General features: G+C 41.3%; 1 protein-coding gene across 1 annotated transcript in view; it reads left to right on the top strand.

Moving 5' to 3' along the window:
- Positions 1–381: 381 nt before the first annotated feature.
- Positions 382–17,753, top strand: part of LOC126095661 (myb-related transcription factor, partner of profilin-like) — a 66,093-nt gene continuing 48,721 nt past the window's right edge. The window contains exons 1-2 of the mRNA XM_049910418.1: positions 382–439; positions 3,115–3,415. Of these exons, the coding sequence (XP_049766375.1) occupies positions 382–439; positions 3,115–3,415 (359 nt within the window). The remainder of the gene's footprint in view (positions 440–3,114; positions 3,416–17,753) is intronic.

Genomic DNA, 17,753 nt, shown 5'->3' on the forward strand with positions numbered 1-17,753 from the left:
GAACAATTGCGTCGTGGGAGTGAAACGTTGACGATAAACAGTCCATATGGGGAGAGAATAGATGCTTTTGGAATGTGGTGCTACAGTAGAATGTTGAAGATTAGTTTTGAACTTCGGGTAACTAACGAGGAGGCACTGGATCGAATTAGGAATCAATGCAATTGATGGCTCATCAAGACTAATAAAGGAATTGGTTAATGGGATAATGGAACATATCCTGAGGTAGCAAGGAGTAATTAGTTTGATGTGAATAGGGGGAGGCGGGAGGGAGCGAGGAGAGAGCTGTAGACTGAGGCCAAGTCAGATTACGAAAGCACGTTGAATTAGAAGTAGACTGCAGGAATTATGCAGAGCTGAAGAGGTTGTAGATTACAGACAAGCATGAAGAGCTGCATCTTTGGCTTAAGACAGCAGCAACAGCAACGTGGTACAAATAAAGGTAAAACTGTGATCAGTTCGAAAATTCTTTTGAAAACCTTAGTGCATTAGTAGGTGTCATCCGGCTGGAGTTGCTCTGTCATTGTCTTTCTCTGTCGTTCGAAGAAAAGGACAGGATTTGACGCTGACTGTATATCACGGTGCAACGTGACTTATTTCACGCCAATTCACCAACAGAGGTTGAGAAGGGAGTGAAACAGGATTGTAGCATATCGCCCATGTTATTCATTCAATACCCTGAAAAGCAGTAAAGGAAACAAACGAAAAATTTAGAGTGGGAATTAAAGTTCAGGAAGAAAAAATAAAAACTGTGATGTTTGCCGACGATATTGTTATTCTGTCAGAGATGGCAAAGGTCTGGGAAGTGCGCTGAAGCGAATGGACAGTGTCTTGAAACGATGATGTAAGTTGGACATATAGTGACAGCAAAACAAGGATAATGGAATGCAGTCGAATTAAGTCAGTTGATGCTGAAGGAATTAGATTAAGAAACAAGGCACTTAGAGTTGTAGATGAGTTTTGTTATTTGGGCAGCAAAATAGCTGATGATGGCTGAGTGTGAGACCCAACTCGCTTTATTTGTTCATGAGGCCCAGAAAATATTAGATACAGGCTCCCAGGTAGATGCCATTTTTCTTGACTTCCGCCGGCCGGAGTGGGCGTGCGGTTCTAGGCGCTACAGTCTGGAGCCGAGCGACCGCTACGGTCGCAGGTTCGAATCCTGCCTCGGGCATGGATGTATGTGATGTCCTTAGGTTAGTTAGGTTTAATTAGTTCTAAGTTCTAGGCGACCGATGACCTCAGAAGTTAAGTCGCATAGTGCTCAGAGCTATTTGAACCATTTTTCTTGACTTCCGCAAGGCGTTCGATACAGTTCCGCACTGTCGCCTTTATAAACAAAGCAAGAGCCTACGGAATATCAGACCAGCTGTGTGACTGAAGAGTTTTTATCAAACAGAACATAGCATGTTGTCAATGGAGAGACGTCTATAGACGTTAAAGTAACCTCTGGCGTGCCACGGGGAGTGTTATGGGGCCGTTGCTTTTCACAATATATATAAATGACCTACTAGATAATGTCGGAAATTCCATGCGGCTTTTCGCGGATGATGCTGTAGTATACAGGGAAGTTGCAGTGTTAGACAATTGCAGCGAAATGCAGGAAGATCTGCAGCGGATAGCCACTTGGTGCAGGGAGTGGCAACTGACCCTTAACATAGACAAATGTAATGTATTGCGAAGACATAGAAAGAAGTATCCTTATTGTATGATTATGTGATAGCAGAACAAACACTGGTAGCAGTTACTTCTTTGAAATATCTGGGAGGATGCGTACGGAACGATTTGAAGTGGAATGATCATATAAAATTAATTGTTGGTAAGGCGGGTGCCAGGTTGAGATTCATTGGGAGAGTCCTTAGAAAATGTAGTCCATCAACAAAGGAGGTGGCCTACAAAACACTCGTTCGACCTAAACTTGAGTATTGCTCATCAGTGTGGGATCCGTACCAGGTCGGGTTGACAGAGGAGATAGAGAAGATTCAAAGAAGAGCGGCCTCTTTTCGTCACAGGGTTATTTGGTACGCGTGATAGCGTTACGGAGATGTTTAGCAAACTCAAGTGGCAGACGCTGCAAGAGAGGCACTCTGCATCGCGGTGTAGCTTGCTGACCAGGTTTCGAGAGGGTGCGTTTCTCGATGAGGCATCGAACAGATTGCTTCCCCCTACTTATACCTCCCGAGGAGATCACGACAGACTCGAGCGCGCACGGAGGCTTTCCGGCAGTCGTTCTTCTCGCGAGCCATACGCGACTGGAACAGGAAAGGATGTAATGTCAGTGACACGTAAAGTGCCCTCCGCCACACGCCGTTGGGTGGCTTGCGGAGTATAAATGTAGATGTAGATGTAGAAGTAGAGAAAATATAAAATGTAGAGTGGCAATGGCAAGAAAAGCGTTTATGAAGAAGGCAAAGTTGTTAACACCACGAAGTCATTCCTGAAAGTATTTCGAGTGTGGCCATGTATGGAAGTCAAACGTGGACGATAAACAGTTTCGACGAGAAGAGAATAGAAACTTTTCAAATGTGGTGCTACAGAAGAATTAGGTGGGTAGATTATGTAACTAATGACGAGGTACTGACAAGAACTGGGTAGAAAAGAAATTTGTGGTATAGCCTGACTAGATGAAGTGATCGTTTGATAGGACACGTTCTGAGACATCAAGGTATCACCAGTTTAGCTTGGAGGGAAGTGAAGCGATTAAAACTGTAGAGGGAGACCAAGAGATGAATAAAGTAAGCGGATTAAGAAAGACGTAAAGTTGCCGTAGCTATAAAGGGATGAAGATGCTTGCACAGGATAGAGCGGCATACAGGGGTGGATCGAACCAGTCTTCAAACGGAAAACCACCACAACAACAACATTTCCAACGGTTAAAGTAGATTTAAGATGTAGAAAAATCCTTGGGCTGACCAAGAACCGGACCGAGAGTTTTAGATTCGTCAGTTGGCAGCTCATCACTGAGTCACCGAGTGACAACACCAACGACAAAAACAACAACGTATCGATCGACATTGTTCTATACTTCTTGTTCATTTCAAAACGTTCTTTTTCATTTCAAAACGTTTGTAGTCATGCTCTTTTGAGGTAATCAATAATGTGTTTTGTGAATTTTAGTGATGAGAAATGGAAAACAGCGACTCTCAGTGAGAGGAGAAATGGGTCCTGGAGAAGCGTGTAAACAGCTCGCGTTCATCATCGAGCGGTGCCTCCCCGGGCCCCGCTTTCGTTATTCCCTTGTTCCAGCCGTCGATACCGCCTCGGGCGCGACCCACTCCAGTCGCCAAGGCCAGCGGCTCATTACGGACCCGGCCCTGGACAAAGGCGGGGGGCACCTCCCGCAGAGCAGACCCCTGTGCGGCGGGGCGCACAAAAGGTTACGGCCAGATAAATCACAGCGGCGCGGGTCACGCGCTCCGTAATTGTTTACGTGGCCCGGGAATGTGCCACCGATACCTGCCTGCCGGCCAGTGGCCAGCCGCCGCAGGTGGGACGGGAGACACCGTAAGATCCGCGGTAGCAGGTAATGCTGTCGCCGATAACACGTCACCAACAATACGAACTTTCTCGTTTCACAAACACTGGAAACAGGGTACTGGAAAGGACAACATTATACGCGTACACTATACAGAGGCGACGAAGTCACGGGATAGCGATAAGCACATGAACGGATGGTGGTGGTATCGCGTGCCCAAGTTAAAAAAGGGCAGTGCAATGTGATTTGTACTCACGTGATTCACATGAAAAGCTTTTGAGCGCGATTATGGTTGCACAACGGGAATCAACACAGAATGAGATTTTCACTCTGCAGCGGAGTGTGCGCTGATTTGAAATATCCTGGAAGATTAAAACTGTGTGCCGGACTGAGACTAGAACTTGGGACCTTTGCCTTTCGCGAGCAAGTGCTCTACCAACTGAGGTACCTAAGCATGACTCACGCCCCCACCTCACACCTGTATTTCTGCCAGTACCTCGTCTCCTACCTTCCAAACTTTACAGAAGTGCACACTCCGCTGCAGAGTGAAAATCTCATTCTGAAAACATCCCCCAGGTTGCGGCTAAGCTATGTCTCCGCAATATCCTTTCTTTCAGGAGTGCTAGTTCTGCATGGTTCGCAGGAGAGCTTCTATAAAGTTTGTAAGGTAGGAGACGAGGTACTGGTAGAAGTAAATCTGTGAGGACGGGGCATAAGCCGTGCTTGGATAGCTCAGTTGGTAGAGCACTTTCCCGCGAAAGGCAGAGGTCCCGAGTTCGAGTGTCGGTCCGGCACACGGTTTTAATCTGCCAGGAATCAACACATTTGGAACATGGGATGCTAGTTGGAGCTAGGCTCATGGGACGTTTCATTTCGGAAATCGTTTGCGAATTCAATATTCCGAGATGAATAGTGTCAAGCAGGAGTCGAGAGTACCAGTTTTCAGGCATTAGCTCTCACCACGGACTACGCAGTGGTCGACGGCCTAACTTAACTTCCAAGAGCAGCGGTGTTTACGTAGAGTTGACTGTGATAACAGACAAGCAACACTGCCTGAAATAACTGCAGAAATCGCTGTGGGACATTTGACGAACGTAATAGTTAGGAAAGTGTTGCGAAATTTGGCGTTACTTGGCTGTGGCAGTGGACGACCGACACGAGTGCCTTTGCTAACAGCATGACATCGGCTGCAGCGCCTCTCCTAGGCTTGTGATCATATCAGTTGGACTCTAGATGACTGGAGAACTGTGGCCTGATCAGATGAGTCCCGATTCCAAGTGATGGTAGGGTTTAAGTCTGGCAATAGACCCAATTTGTCAACGAGGCACTGCGAAAGCTAATAGTGGCTCCATAATGGTGTGGACTGTGTTTACACGGAATTGGTTGGATTCTCTGATCCAATTGAACCGATCATTGACTGGAAAGTGTTATGTTCGGCTATTTGGAGATCTTTTGCATCCATCCATGGATTTCATGTTCCCAAACAACGATGGAATTTTTATGCATGACCATGCGCCAATTGTTGGAGATTGGTTTGAAGAACATTCTGGACAATTCGAGCGAATGATTTGGCCACCCAGATCGTCCCACATGAATCCCATCGATAATTTATGGGACATAACCGAGATGTCAGTACGTGCACAAAATCCTGCACCGGAACTGTTTTGCAATTATGGAGACTATAGAGGCAGCATGGTCTCAAGGGGACTATCAATGATTTCTTTAATGCATGCCACATCGAGTTGTTGCCCTAGGCCTAGAATAGGAGATGTGACACAATATTAGCAGGTATCCCATGACATCTGTCACCTCAGCGTAACATTAAATGTTGGTAAAAGCTGGGTAATGTAGCTACCTAAGCAAAGCGTGGTTTATCTCTGACACCATGTAACAGATAAGCATATGAAGTATACAAGGATTGCCCAGAAAGTAGTGCACCGCATTTATTTTCTTCAACAGTTCTTTATTGAACATAATGAGAATGATACATACGACAGAATTATGTTTTATCTACACACTCTATATCTCCATGCAATCGTGGAGCTTCACCCAACCATCTTCTGACAACCTCATCCTCTGTGCCCAACGGCTAACTGTACTTCCGTAGACAGCAGATGCTCCACAGACTTTGCACAAGCGTTTGTGAATATTCCTCACAGTTCCTTTCTGCGCAGTGAGAAATTCAATGACTGCACGTTGCTTGTAACGTACATCACCAACAGACGCCATTTTGAAACTGCCCTGCAGGTACGATATCTGTCGGAAGTAACGGAAACTTTGCGTGCTAACTCAGGAGATTTCAAATAATACATACGTAGTCTTGTTTTCGGCTGAGAAAAAAATGCGGTGCACTGCTTTCTGGACAACCCTCGTATCTGTTTAAGCAATATATTACACCTCTGCTACCGCCGTTTTACAATACATGGCAGTACCCGTAAATGGTGGTGCATGTAGTAGGTCGTAAGTGTCCTACAATAAGCTTAGGCATTTGTAAACACAGTGCCATTGAAATATTAGTCGGTTTGTAATTGAATCATGATTGCAACTTACGAGTCCAGTTCTCGTCATTTGTGGGAAGTTTTAACTTTCTGCTTTAAAATGAACAAATTTGCGGCTGAGGCTCTTAAAATGCTGGGTAAGACATATGGTGAGCACCCATTAGTGAATTAGTGAAAGAACGTGCAGAGGATGATTTCAACGCTTCAAGAACGGCGATTTTGACGTCGAAGGCCGGCATGGTGGTGGTAGAGAGATTTTCGAAGCTACCGAAACCGACGGAAACAATCACAGAAGATCATTATCGAAAGCAGTTGACGCATTTGAGCCGAGTACTGTAAGACAAACGGCCACAATACAGCGATAGACAAGAAAAGCTAGTTTTGCAATATGACAGTCTCGAACCTATGTCGCCAAACCCTCCAAAACGTATTTGGAAACGCTGAAATTGGAAGTCATGTCCCACCCGTCGTTTTCTTCAGAGATTGTTCCCTCTGACTTCCACCTCTTTCGATCAGTGGCACACGTCCCGGCTGACCAGCACTTCCGCTAATATGCACAAATGCAAAATCGAATCAATTCATGAATCTCCTGAAGGCGCCCAGTTTTTCTGCAGCGGGATTCGTATGCTGCCTGATTGATGGGAGAAAGTTGTGGCCAGAGATGGCCAATACTTTGAATCGTAAATTATGTGTAAGGTTTTCACAGTAAAGCCTCGAACTTCGAAAGAAAACGACGGAAGCAAAGTTGTAGACCTAACACATATAATAACTACAGAAGAATTGTATTATTAATCAGATCCTCCTTTTAGTGGAAACTGAGCTTAAGCGAAAATCCGTAAAATGGCCACTTTGCCTGTTAGGTAGAGCAGAGTGCTAGAGACACAGAAAAGGAAAAATAAGACTCAGGTGTAAGTGGAATCTGGTTTTCTAAAACTTAAGTTTGCATGCAGAAGACTTTGTGTTCATGGCAGCCACAGCGAAGATGTAGTATTTTGAAGGTAAAGCCGCTTCAGCTGTAAGTACTTTACTTATAAACATGACGGGTTTCGCAGCATTTCAGCTGCATCATCATGTGTAATCTGTACAAAGTAATAGACAAAAATTCACGAAAGATGGGAAAACGTAACTAAATGAAAGATGCACGGGATAAACACACCTACCAAATCAAATCATGTTCTGATCAATATGAACAATGGGATGACCCAGCGTTCATGATCAGCAATTTTTCACTACGCAGCGGACGTCAACAATAAAACAGCATAAAACAACATAGAACGCTGTTGTGATACCTATAATGGACGAAAGCTAAACTAAGAACTTTCTACTGACAAACAATATGATAGATAAAATGCTTCTAAATTCTACTCACCAGCAGTACCAGTCCCTGGTGAGCTAACGTGTCCCCATAAACCGAAAAAGTGATCAAAAACCGGCCGTATATGATCACCTATGGCATTATGCAAAATTAAGTAGCACTGGTCCCTCAATTACCTAAAAAACATACTTGCAAGGAGCCATGTTATCCAATCTTAAAATGCGGTTCATTCGTCATGAAATCCAAATTAAAACCATTTTAAGACCTAGCACGAAAGTTACATGAGTGAAATAAAGTTGAATATCGCATATTACTTAAACAGCTCAACTGGGAGAAAGCAACGCATGCAAAACCAGATGGTAAGAGGCTGCATTTAACACCGTAAGTCCGCGCAGTGGATGTGTAATTGCAGGCGGTGTGTGAAGACGGAACTGCGAAAGCGCCAATAGTGAGTGACATGGATGTCTTTTCCTTCACTGTGTCACCCAATACTAACCTGTCATCTTTTTCTCTTTTTTGAACTGCTGTGGTAGATTATTCTGCCCAGCATGCGAAATGCCGTTATATCTTCGTTCCATGTAAAACGTATGGTTAAGGAAATCTTCCTCTTGCTCTTGGTTGAATACACACTAAAGTTTCCAAGAATCTTCTTATCTTCTGTAGCATCATAGTTTTTAAGAACTCTTCTTTGATCTGTACTTCTTGAAACATCGAATAGTATGGATGCTGTAACACAAGGTATTGAAATGTCCCTTAGAAAAATTATGAATTACTGTGATGGTAAACTTCTACCTTATCTGATTCAGAGACAGCTGAGTAAAACATTTCTCACTTTACTTATTCTGATCATCAATAAACTGACACACAATATTTTTAGCGCAAAGCAGTCTGACTTTCAGAAATCCCTACAAGAGAATGACCCCGACTAACAATAACCAATACCTTTCATGAATCACTCACCTCACAAAAATCTTCGTTACTCGAACAACTGCAATACAGCGAGCGTCAATACTGCCAGCTAAATAAAAGATTCTAACTATGGAAGGCACTAACTACTGATAGGCATAGTTAGCAAACGAAAGATTTTGATAGAGAACAAACAATGTATTTACCTTAATAATGTTCAAAAGTCATCATGTATATATCAGTTCATGATATCCAGTCTTACAAATTTCCTCTTTCTGACGGTCACACGTCCAAATCGTCCGCTCTCAAAACTCTGGTATCTCTATCCCCACATACACCACTGCTGGTGGCTCACCTCCAACTGTGCACCGAGCGGGGTGGCGCAGTGATTAGACACTGGACTCGCATTCGGGAGGACGGCGGTTCAATCCCGCGTCCGACCATCCTGATTTAGATTTTCCATGATTTCCCTGAATCACCCCAGGCAAATGCCGGGATGGTTCCTCTGAAAGTGCACGGCCGACTTCCTTCACAATCCTCCCCTAATCCGATGAGACCGATGACCACGCTGTCTGGTCTCCTTCCCCAAACCAACCAACCAACCAACTGTGCAACGCTACGCGCTGTTCACATCCAACTGCCCAACACTACACAAGCGAGTATTCCAACAATGAGTCCAACCAGCCACAGACTGCACACAACACAACCAGTGATTTTCATACAGAGCGCTACGTGGCGTTACCAACATAAAAACTTAAACAGCCAACTTACAGTATCTTTTCTTTTCTTACAGCATTCAATAATTGTTGCATCCCCAAAATAGTTCTCGTGATTATCTAAAATACGAGAACATTGCTTTTCACCAAGTTGTTAAAAGATTAATGCCTTAATATCCTTTTGTGTTATTATCAATTGTAAATACATTGAAAAATTCGGCACTACGTCAGACTACACACTATTACGTTAAATGTTGTCTGAATACGGAATTACATGTCTTAAGAAAATCATAGAAACATCGTTTCGATTGCCAAAATATAACGTTCCAGAAGCTTTGTAGGAGCTGGCACTATACATACTTTCCTTCGTCATACGCGCAGAAAACACAAAAAAAGGAGATCGCGCATCCATCGCCACGAAATTTGATGACAAAACTAAAGTAGTTTCTTTGGATAGTTTTAAAAGTTCGCCCCCAGACTGCAGCAATCTCCAGGAGAATAAAACTGAGCGACCACTTTACCAACACTGGCCACTGTAGCCATCCTTAACCCTTCTCCACGAAAGCGACTTCAGCTTAATACGCCATTTTCAAGTGAAAGCTGTAACAACTAAAACTGTGTGAAGGCTAGTTTAAATAGCAAGATAGCCTGTTCTCAGACACTGATGTGTTGCAGCTGACGACACAAGGCATGTAGGAACATATGTTACAATTTTGTATTATAGAGTGTGTGTGAGTTAATGTACTGAAAATGTTTGTTTTATACTTGCTTCATCATGCACGATCGAATTCGGCACAGTATCCCCATGTTGCTCTGACGACGCGGCAGCGGGTGTAACGGGCGCTACTAGAACCCACCGACGGCTAGCGGAACCTAGATGACTTGGAAGGCATTGTGGAGAATAAATTTTAACTGTCAAAAAATCTTGCTAGTAAATGAACGTCAAATTGTATTCACTCCTGTATCTCATGTCCAACTGTTAACATTAAAAAGTTGTAACACATCAGGTATGTAAGTGTTGCTGACTTGATTTGTACTTAGTAAGTGCTGAGAAGAATTAAGATAGTTCAGATGCGAGAAATGGTTGATACGGCAATTTAAATTTGGAACTTTCTAGTTGCATGACAGTTAGACAGGCAACTTTAAATGACTATTCCTATAGCTCTATGGGAGTTACTAGAAGCTTAAACTGGTAGTCAAATGAAAGAAAAATGTTTTTATGCACAAAACAGGATCGGAAGTTTAGTAACATCTCCGACAGCCAATATTGCAAAGATTTATATTGAGTATTTTGCGCTTGAGTATTCAACGCGTATTGAACTCTAATGAAGCTTCACGAACTGTTATTGGTTGTCTAACCAGCTTAATAGTGATTTGATGGAAATAAGTAAACGATATTACAGCTGCCGTGAACTCAGTGCATATGAGGTACACCGAGTGAACCGAATGGAGTTATTAATGGGGCACTTAGACGTTGTTGAAGAACTTAAAAGATGAAACTTCCTGGCAGATTAAAACTGTGTGACCGACCGAGACTCGAACTCGGGATCTTTGCCTTTCGCGGGCAAGTGCTCTACCATCTGAGCTACCGAAGCACGACTCACGCCCGGTACTCACAGCTTTACGTCTACCAGTATCTCGTCTCCGACCTTCAAAATTTTACAGAAGCTCTCCTGCGAACCTTGCAGAACTAGCACTCCTGAAAGAAAGGATATTGCGGAGACATGGCTTAGCCACAGCTGAAGTAAAGCTGTGAGTCCTCAGTCCTGGTTATACTATGATTTGCACCTGTGGCCTGGCGACACATGGTCACACCCAGGTGAGTTAACGAGCATTGTGCTCTCATTTAAGAGTCAGCCTACAGGAATTGTGCAACGAACCCTGTCGGGCATTATATCAACATTAGTTAATTTAGACATAATAATATTTATAGATTTCTTCAAAAATACTGAAACTATAAATATTAATAACTCAATCAATTATCAAAAAATAGCAATATCTTTAGAAAAATTATTTAATAGACCAACATTTTGTATTGCAATGATGATAATAATTTATTTGTTTTTCGCACTATTGGCAGTAAGTATTATGCTTAGTAGTAGTAGTAGTAGTAGGGTATGTATGATAGGCTCACTTTGAGCATCAGGCGCAGATTCACCACGAGATGGGGAAACTCATAGGCGTCTATTATCTATGGAGGCCTAAGCGATGTAGTGTGCGAGTGAGACAGACGAGAACCTATGTCATATAGAAAGCCAGTAGAAGCCCAAGGAAATGTAGCAGTGTTAAATATGGCGGGCCTAAGATCGGTCATAAAGGGAATCATTTATGAAAACTATTTAACTCTGTAGCAATGCAGGGAATCAAGCCACAGTAATTTTATTCTGCCATCCTCCATAAATATTCATGGTGATCCCAAAAAACTTGAATACTGATCATATCTATAATAGTTCAGCGTTCAGTGTTACAGTGAAATTAACAAGTTTTGTAACAAATAACTGAATGCAAAAATCTGAACGCTTTGGTCGATCTTAACGATCGACATTTCGTATAGAAGCGCATCATTAAAATGACAAACGTTGTAAATAACAACTCTGTAACTTTATTTGTTTAAAAGCCAGTCAATTTAAATTATCAATATTTACAATTAAGCATCAGAAAATCATTCGCTCCACACAAAACACATTAACGAAGGCAGCATGACACCTTATTGAATGATGAGGTAATAGAGTACTTGTTGTAAAGGTTAGTGCATAATAGTTACTTTTGTTCTTTATTTATTTATCAGAAAGCACACTGGTGCAAGGCTACTTGCCATGCCATTCAAAGCTAAGGAGGAAATTTTATTGGCTTTATGTAAAAGAATTTAACGTTTATTACGTAATGGATATTATTGTTACTTTATTTAGAACGTAAAAGTGGTCAAGCTTTGATTATTTAAATATTTTAAAATGTAAAGTAATGTAGAATAAGCTGTCGCCAATCAGATTGACAGCTTCAGGAAAGGGAACTGCGCTAGTCAGTTGAGCGAAGCTGTTAGACGCGCGGGAAACGCTGTCGGAGAGGGGCAGAGGGTAGTCCTGATCTAGACACCGAGGAGTACAGTTCGGTTGGAGACACCAAAGGGTACAGTTCGGATTAAGACGCGAGCGGACAGTTCCGGTTGAGACACCAAAGAGGACAGTTCGGGTGAAGACACTAAAGGGCACAGTTCGGATTGATACGCGAAAGCGGACAGTCGGTCGTTAGGCAGCTAGGAAGTGAAACGACTTAGTCTCTGAGCAGTGAGCAGCCACGCGCCTGGTGAGAACTCTAACCTCTTGCGTAGATAACTTGTATTTCGTAATGAGATTGTGAATGATCGAACTGTGTCAAATGAATATGCGCTCGAGTGTAACAGTAACTCTAAATACAAACACTTTCGCTGTTAGTTTGATCTCTGAATAAACATTATTCTAACCAAATCGCAACTGTGTGGCCTACATCATTTATGGGTCGTTAACTTAGTTCCCGATATTATTATTACTGTTGTTATATGTTATGTTAACTTTTTATTTCGAAAACTTGCCATCAGCCAGAAAATTTAACCAAAGGGTCAGAAGTTAATTTAGGGCGTGTAATGCGACACGTGCGATTCAACCCCTAGACGAGTTTGAGCAAAGACGGAGAGGAACCACATGTGAGCCTGCACACCACTGTCAACATTGACACCAGAAGTTATCGTGATCTTGAAACATTGATGAATGGTATCTTCATGTGTTAAAAGTATCCCAAACTTTTCCTACGAACGTAATTAAACTTTGTACGTTCAGACTGTACATGCGTCTAATCCTTGTCAGCAAAAAGGATTTGCTATTACAGAATTTCGTTTAAATAGAAAGAGACTTAACTTCTTTGAAGATTATTGTGAGTTTTTCTCAGTCCTGGTTATACTGCGTCTTGCTCCTGTGGCCTGGCCGCACACGGTCACACCAGCAACTATACGAGAAATAAAATCTCCTAACTATTAATCAGTTCGTCGCAGGCAACCTGTAAGAGGAGGGACACTGCATTGCACGGCACTTTCAAGTAGCAGTTGGAACAACTAAAACTGCTTGGAGACTAATTCAATTAGCAAGACATCCTGTTCTCCAATACATTTGAAAAACAAAACTGTCGTTTAAATAGTTGTACCTCTTCTTCTTACTTTGAAGTGAGCCAGTGCATCGTTCCATTTAAGAGTACACTGTCCTTTGATCATCCATGTTTTCCATGTCGAAAATCCTATGAAGGTGTCTTGATTTTTCCTTAGTCTTGCTTCCATTATCAAGTGCAGAGTAAGAGCTGCCCTTCTGGCGCCATTACCTTACCTAAAGCGAAATTGATCGTCATCTACCACACGTTATTTTTCATCCCACACTTCTGTATACCATTCTTGTCATGATCATCGATGTACGAGATGTTAAGCTGATATTGCCATAGTTGTTACGTTTATCGATTGTGTGGATGGTACTTTTCTGATGGTATGTCTGTGTCATCTATTCTCCAAACTTTCACAATTATTTAGTTGCCACTTCCCCCTATGATATGTGAAATTCCGACTGGGAAGACAATGTCGAAAATAAATTTTATTTATTAAATATATATTGCTAATAAATGAAAATTAAATTGTTTTCACTTCTGTATCTCATGCCCACCTGTTAAAATTGAAAATTACTAATACAACAGATCTGTAAGTGTTGCTGACTAATTTGTACTTAATATGTGCTGGGGAGACATATTATGTAAGACACATCGCTAGGATTTGTGGATACAGCAATTTAAATTTGGAACTTCACAGTTGCATGAAGATGAGCCAGGGAACTTTGAATGACTATTCATATAGCTCTGTGGAAGTTATTAGAAGCTTAAACTGATAGTTAAGTGATAGAATGTGTTCTTACGCACAGATGTTCTGCTATATTTGATTGTGTCTTCCAAAGCTCTGCTGAACACTGATTCTTCGATGCTGATTCCCATTTCATCTTCTATCATGTCTTCAAACTGTTTCGCACCCTCTGAAATGTATCATAATAAAATAAAACTTGTCGCGTTTTGTGTAAATTTTGAGCAAAAGTCAAAAAATCTGCAATGATAAACCAAAGAAATAGGTAAACCTACCTTATATGGTGTAGGGCCCCCACGAATGTGCTGCGACATGGCGTGGCCTGGTCTCGACTAATGTCTGAAGTAGTGCTGAAGGGACACAGTGAATCTTGCAGGGCTGTCCATTAATCGGCAAGAGTACCAGGGGGTGGAGATCTCTTCTGAACAGCACGTTGTGAGGGATCCCAGATATACTCGATAATGTTCATATCTGGGGAGTTTGGTGGCCAGTGAAAGTATTTAAACTCCACAGAGTGTACCTGGAACCAGAACCTCTAGCAGTAATTATTAATGAACAAATCCGAAAGCATTGAATATACACAAATCATCAAAACAAAACTTGACAGGAACATTACAGAATGAACCAACCATCAACAATTATTAAATAAACGAATAGGGATCAAAGAAACAGTCATAAATAAATACTTTAACATAAAGACAATCGAAAAGAATTTAAAAATTCATTACTATGAGGCCGAATTATTGAACCCAAAATAGAAAGACCTAAGGCTACCTCACAAACAGAAAAAAAGTAAGAAAATAACAGGAAAAATTAGTCATAATCAAATTCAATAAGAAAAATATTAATCAACATAAGTAAAGAAAGAACAATATATTCCAATCTCAATACAACCCTTAATAAATGCTTAAGTTTAGAAGAAAAAACATAAACACCAGCAAAATATACCAATAAAACACTAAAAATAGAGGATATTAATGTTAGTTTAATAGTTTACAAAAAAAACCACCCGTCTTGTAAACCGGAAATAAGTCTAGCCCCCACTTTTTAAACATCAAGGAGGAAAAGCTTCCTATCATTGGTCCCCAAAACCGATATTTTAATAAACTAAACTCTGATATGATTAAAATAATAATTATATCACTATCAAATATAATAAATATTAATTTTATTAAATTAAGATACCCACTATCAATAATACCCTTCATTATCCTTCAAACCCTCCTTGTCAGATTAATAAAACGAACAATAATGGAAAGTTATTGATTGTCATATATTCTATTCTTAAGATTTCTTGGTGGTATATCACTTCTATTTATCTATATCACAAGAATTGCATCAATGAAATATTTCAAGCCAAATAAATTATTATAATTATAACATTAACAATATGAATCTTTATTATAGAAACATCAACTATTTTAGACATAATAATATTTATAGATTTCTTTGAAAATATGGAAACTATAAATACTAATAACTCAATCAATAATCAAGAAAGAACAACATCTTTAGAAAAATTATGTAATAGACCAACATTTATTATAACAATAATGATAATAATTTATTTATTTTTGGCACTATTAGCAGTAAGTACTATTCTTAGTAGTAGTAGTAGTAGTAGTAGTAGGGGATGCATAGATAGGTTCACCTTGAGCATCAGGCTTATAAAGTATGTGTTTGTGTTCTCACTTGTGCAAAGGAGGTGACTGTGGAATACTGTGAAAGCAGAGGGAAGAGTATGTCAGGTCATAAGAAAGGTAGTGATATTTCTATTTCCAGAGCCACAGCCGTCAGCAGGGTGTATTTCCGATATTTAGCTCACTGTCGAATGTCGTTCAACTGAGACTGCAATCGTAACATTTAATTGTAAGTATAATGACAAAACATATACGTGATCGGTTCTCTAAGGTGATTCTGTCTATCTGTGGCCTGTCGTGGGATTGATTCACGTTTCCAGAAAATGACAGGAGCCGTCCGATTGCAAAGGTCTGTTGGAATGCGGAATGTCGCTGAGTTAATTGCGTCGCCCTCTAGACGGCAGAATAGCGAACAAATACTTAGTATGAGTTGGATAACTTTCGTGATCGCGCGGATATTTGAGAAGATTCAATATGGACGTGTGTTTGCGCTGGACCATTATTCCAGCCCTTGTAAATTGTTCGCTTCATTGCTTCTGCACATTTCGCGACTTTATTTAATTGAGGAACCATGGATTGTGGTTTGTCCATCTAGCAGGTGAAAGACAGTTTGTTGGTTCTCTAGACGTCAGAAAGACTTTAGTTGACTTCGTAAAATATAGGTATGATTTCGAATCCGTTACATCACCGAGATCGATATTCGCGACTAGAAATATCATTTTTCGTGTGTTTGTTTCGAGTTCTCACGTAAAGGTCGGTGTGTGCAGTAAACGCTGGAGTTTCTTTTGATGGGTATGTCGAACTTGTTTGTTTGTTTGTTTGTTGTTGTTGTTGTTGTGGTCTTCAGTCCTGAGACTGGTTTGATGCAGCTCTCCATGCTACGCTATCCTGTGCAAGCTTCTTCATCTCCCAGTAACTACTGCAACGTACATCCTTCTGAATCTGCTTAGTGTATTCATCTCTTGGTCTCCCTCTAAGATTTTTACCCACGCTGCCCTCCGATCCTAAACTGGTGATCCCTTGATGCCTCAGAACATGTCCTACCAACCGATTTCTTCTTCTAGTCAAGTTGTGCCACAAATTTCTCTTCTCCCCAATCCTATTCAATACCACCTCATTAGTTAAGTGATCTACCCATCTAATCTTCAGCATTCTTCTCTAGCACCACATTTCGAAAGTTTCTATTCACTTCTTGTCCAAACTATTTATCGTCCATGTTTCACTTCCATACATGGCTACACTCCATACAAACACTTTCAGAAACGACTTCCTGACACTTAAATCTATACTCCATGTTAACAAATTTCTCTTCTTCACAAACGCTTACCTTGCCCTTGCCAGTATACATTTTATATCCTCTCTACTCCGACCATCATCAGTTATTTTGCTCCCCAAATAGCAAAACTCATTTACTACTTTAAGTGTCTCATTTCCTAATCTAATTCCCTCAGCATCGCCCGACTACATTCCATGATCCTCGTTTTGCTTTTGTTGGTGTTCATCTTATACCCGCCTTTCAAGACACTATCCATTCCGTTCAACTGCTCTTCCAAGTCCTTTGCTGTCTCTGACAGAATTACAATGTCATCGGCGAACCTTAAAATTGTTATTTCTTCTCCATGGATTTTAATACCTACTCCGAATTTTTCTTTTGTTTCCTTTACTGCTTGCTCAATATACAGATTGAATAGCATCTGGGAGAGGCTACAACCCTGTCTCACTCCCTTCCCAACCACTGCTTCCCTTTCATGTCCTTGGACTGTTATAACTGCCATCTGGTTGCTGTACAAATTGTAAATAGCCTTTCGCTCCTGCCGGCCTGTGTGGCCGTGCGGTTCAAGGCGCTTCAGTCTGGAACCGCGTGACCGCTACGGTCGCAGGTTCGAATCCTGCCTCGGGCATGGTTGTGTGTGATGTCCTTAGGTTAGTTAGGTTTAATTAGTTCTAAGTGCTAGGGGACTTATGACCACAGATGTTGAGTCCCATAGTGCTCAGAGCCATTTGAACCATTTGAACCTTCCGCTCCCTGTATTTTACCCCTGCCACCTTCAGAATTTGAAAGAGAGTATTCCAGTCAACATTGTCAAAAGCTTTCTCTAAGTCTACAAATGCTAGAAACGTAGGTTTGCCTTTCCTTAATCTATCTTCTAAGATAAGTCGTAGGGTCAGTATTGCCTCACGTGTTCAAATATTTCTACGGAATCCGTACTGATCTTCCCCGAGGTCGGCTTCTACTAGTTTTTCCATTCGCCTGTAAAGAATTCGCGTTAGTATTTTGCAGCCGTGACTTATTAAACTGATAGTTCGGTCATTTTCACATCTGTCAACACCTGCTTTCTTTG

Source organism: Schistocerca cancellata, chromosome 8 (assembly GCF_023864275.1).
Source record: "Schistocerca cancellata isolate TAMUIC-IGC-003103 chromosome 8, iqSchCanc2.1, whole genome shotgun sequence".
In the NCBI taxonomy this organism is placed as follows: Eukaryota; Metazoa; Arthropoda; class Insecta; order Orthoptera; family Acrididae; genus Schistocerca; species Schistocerca cancellata.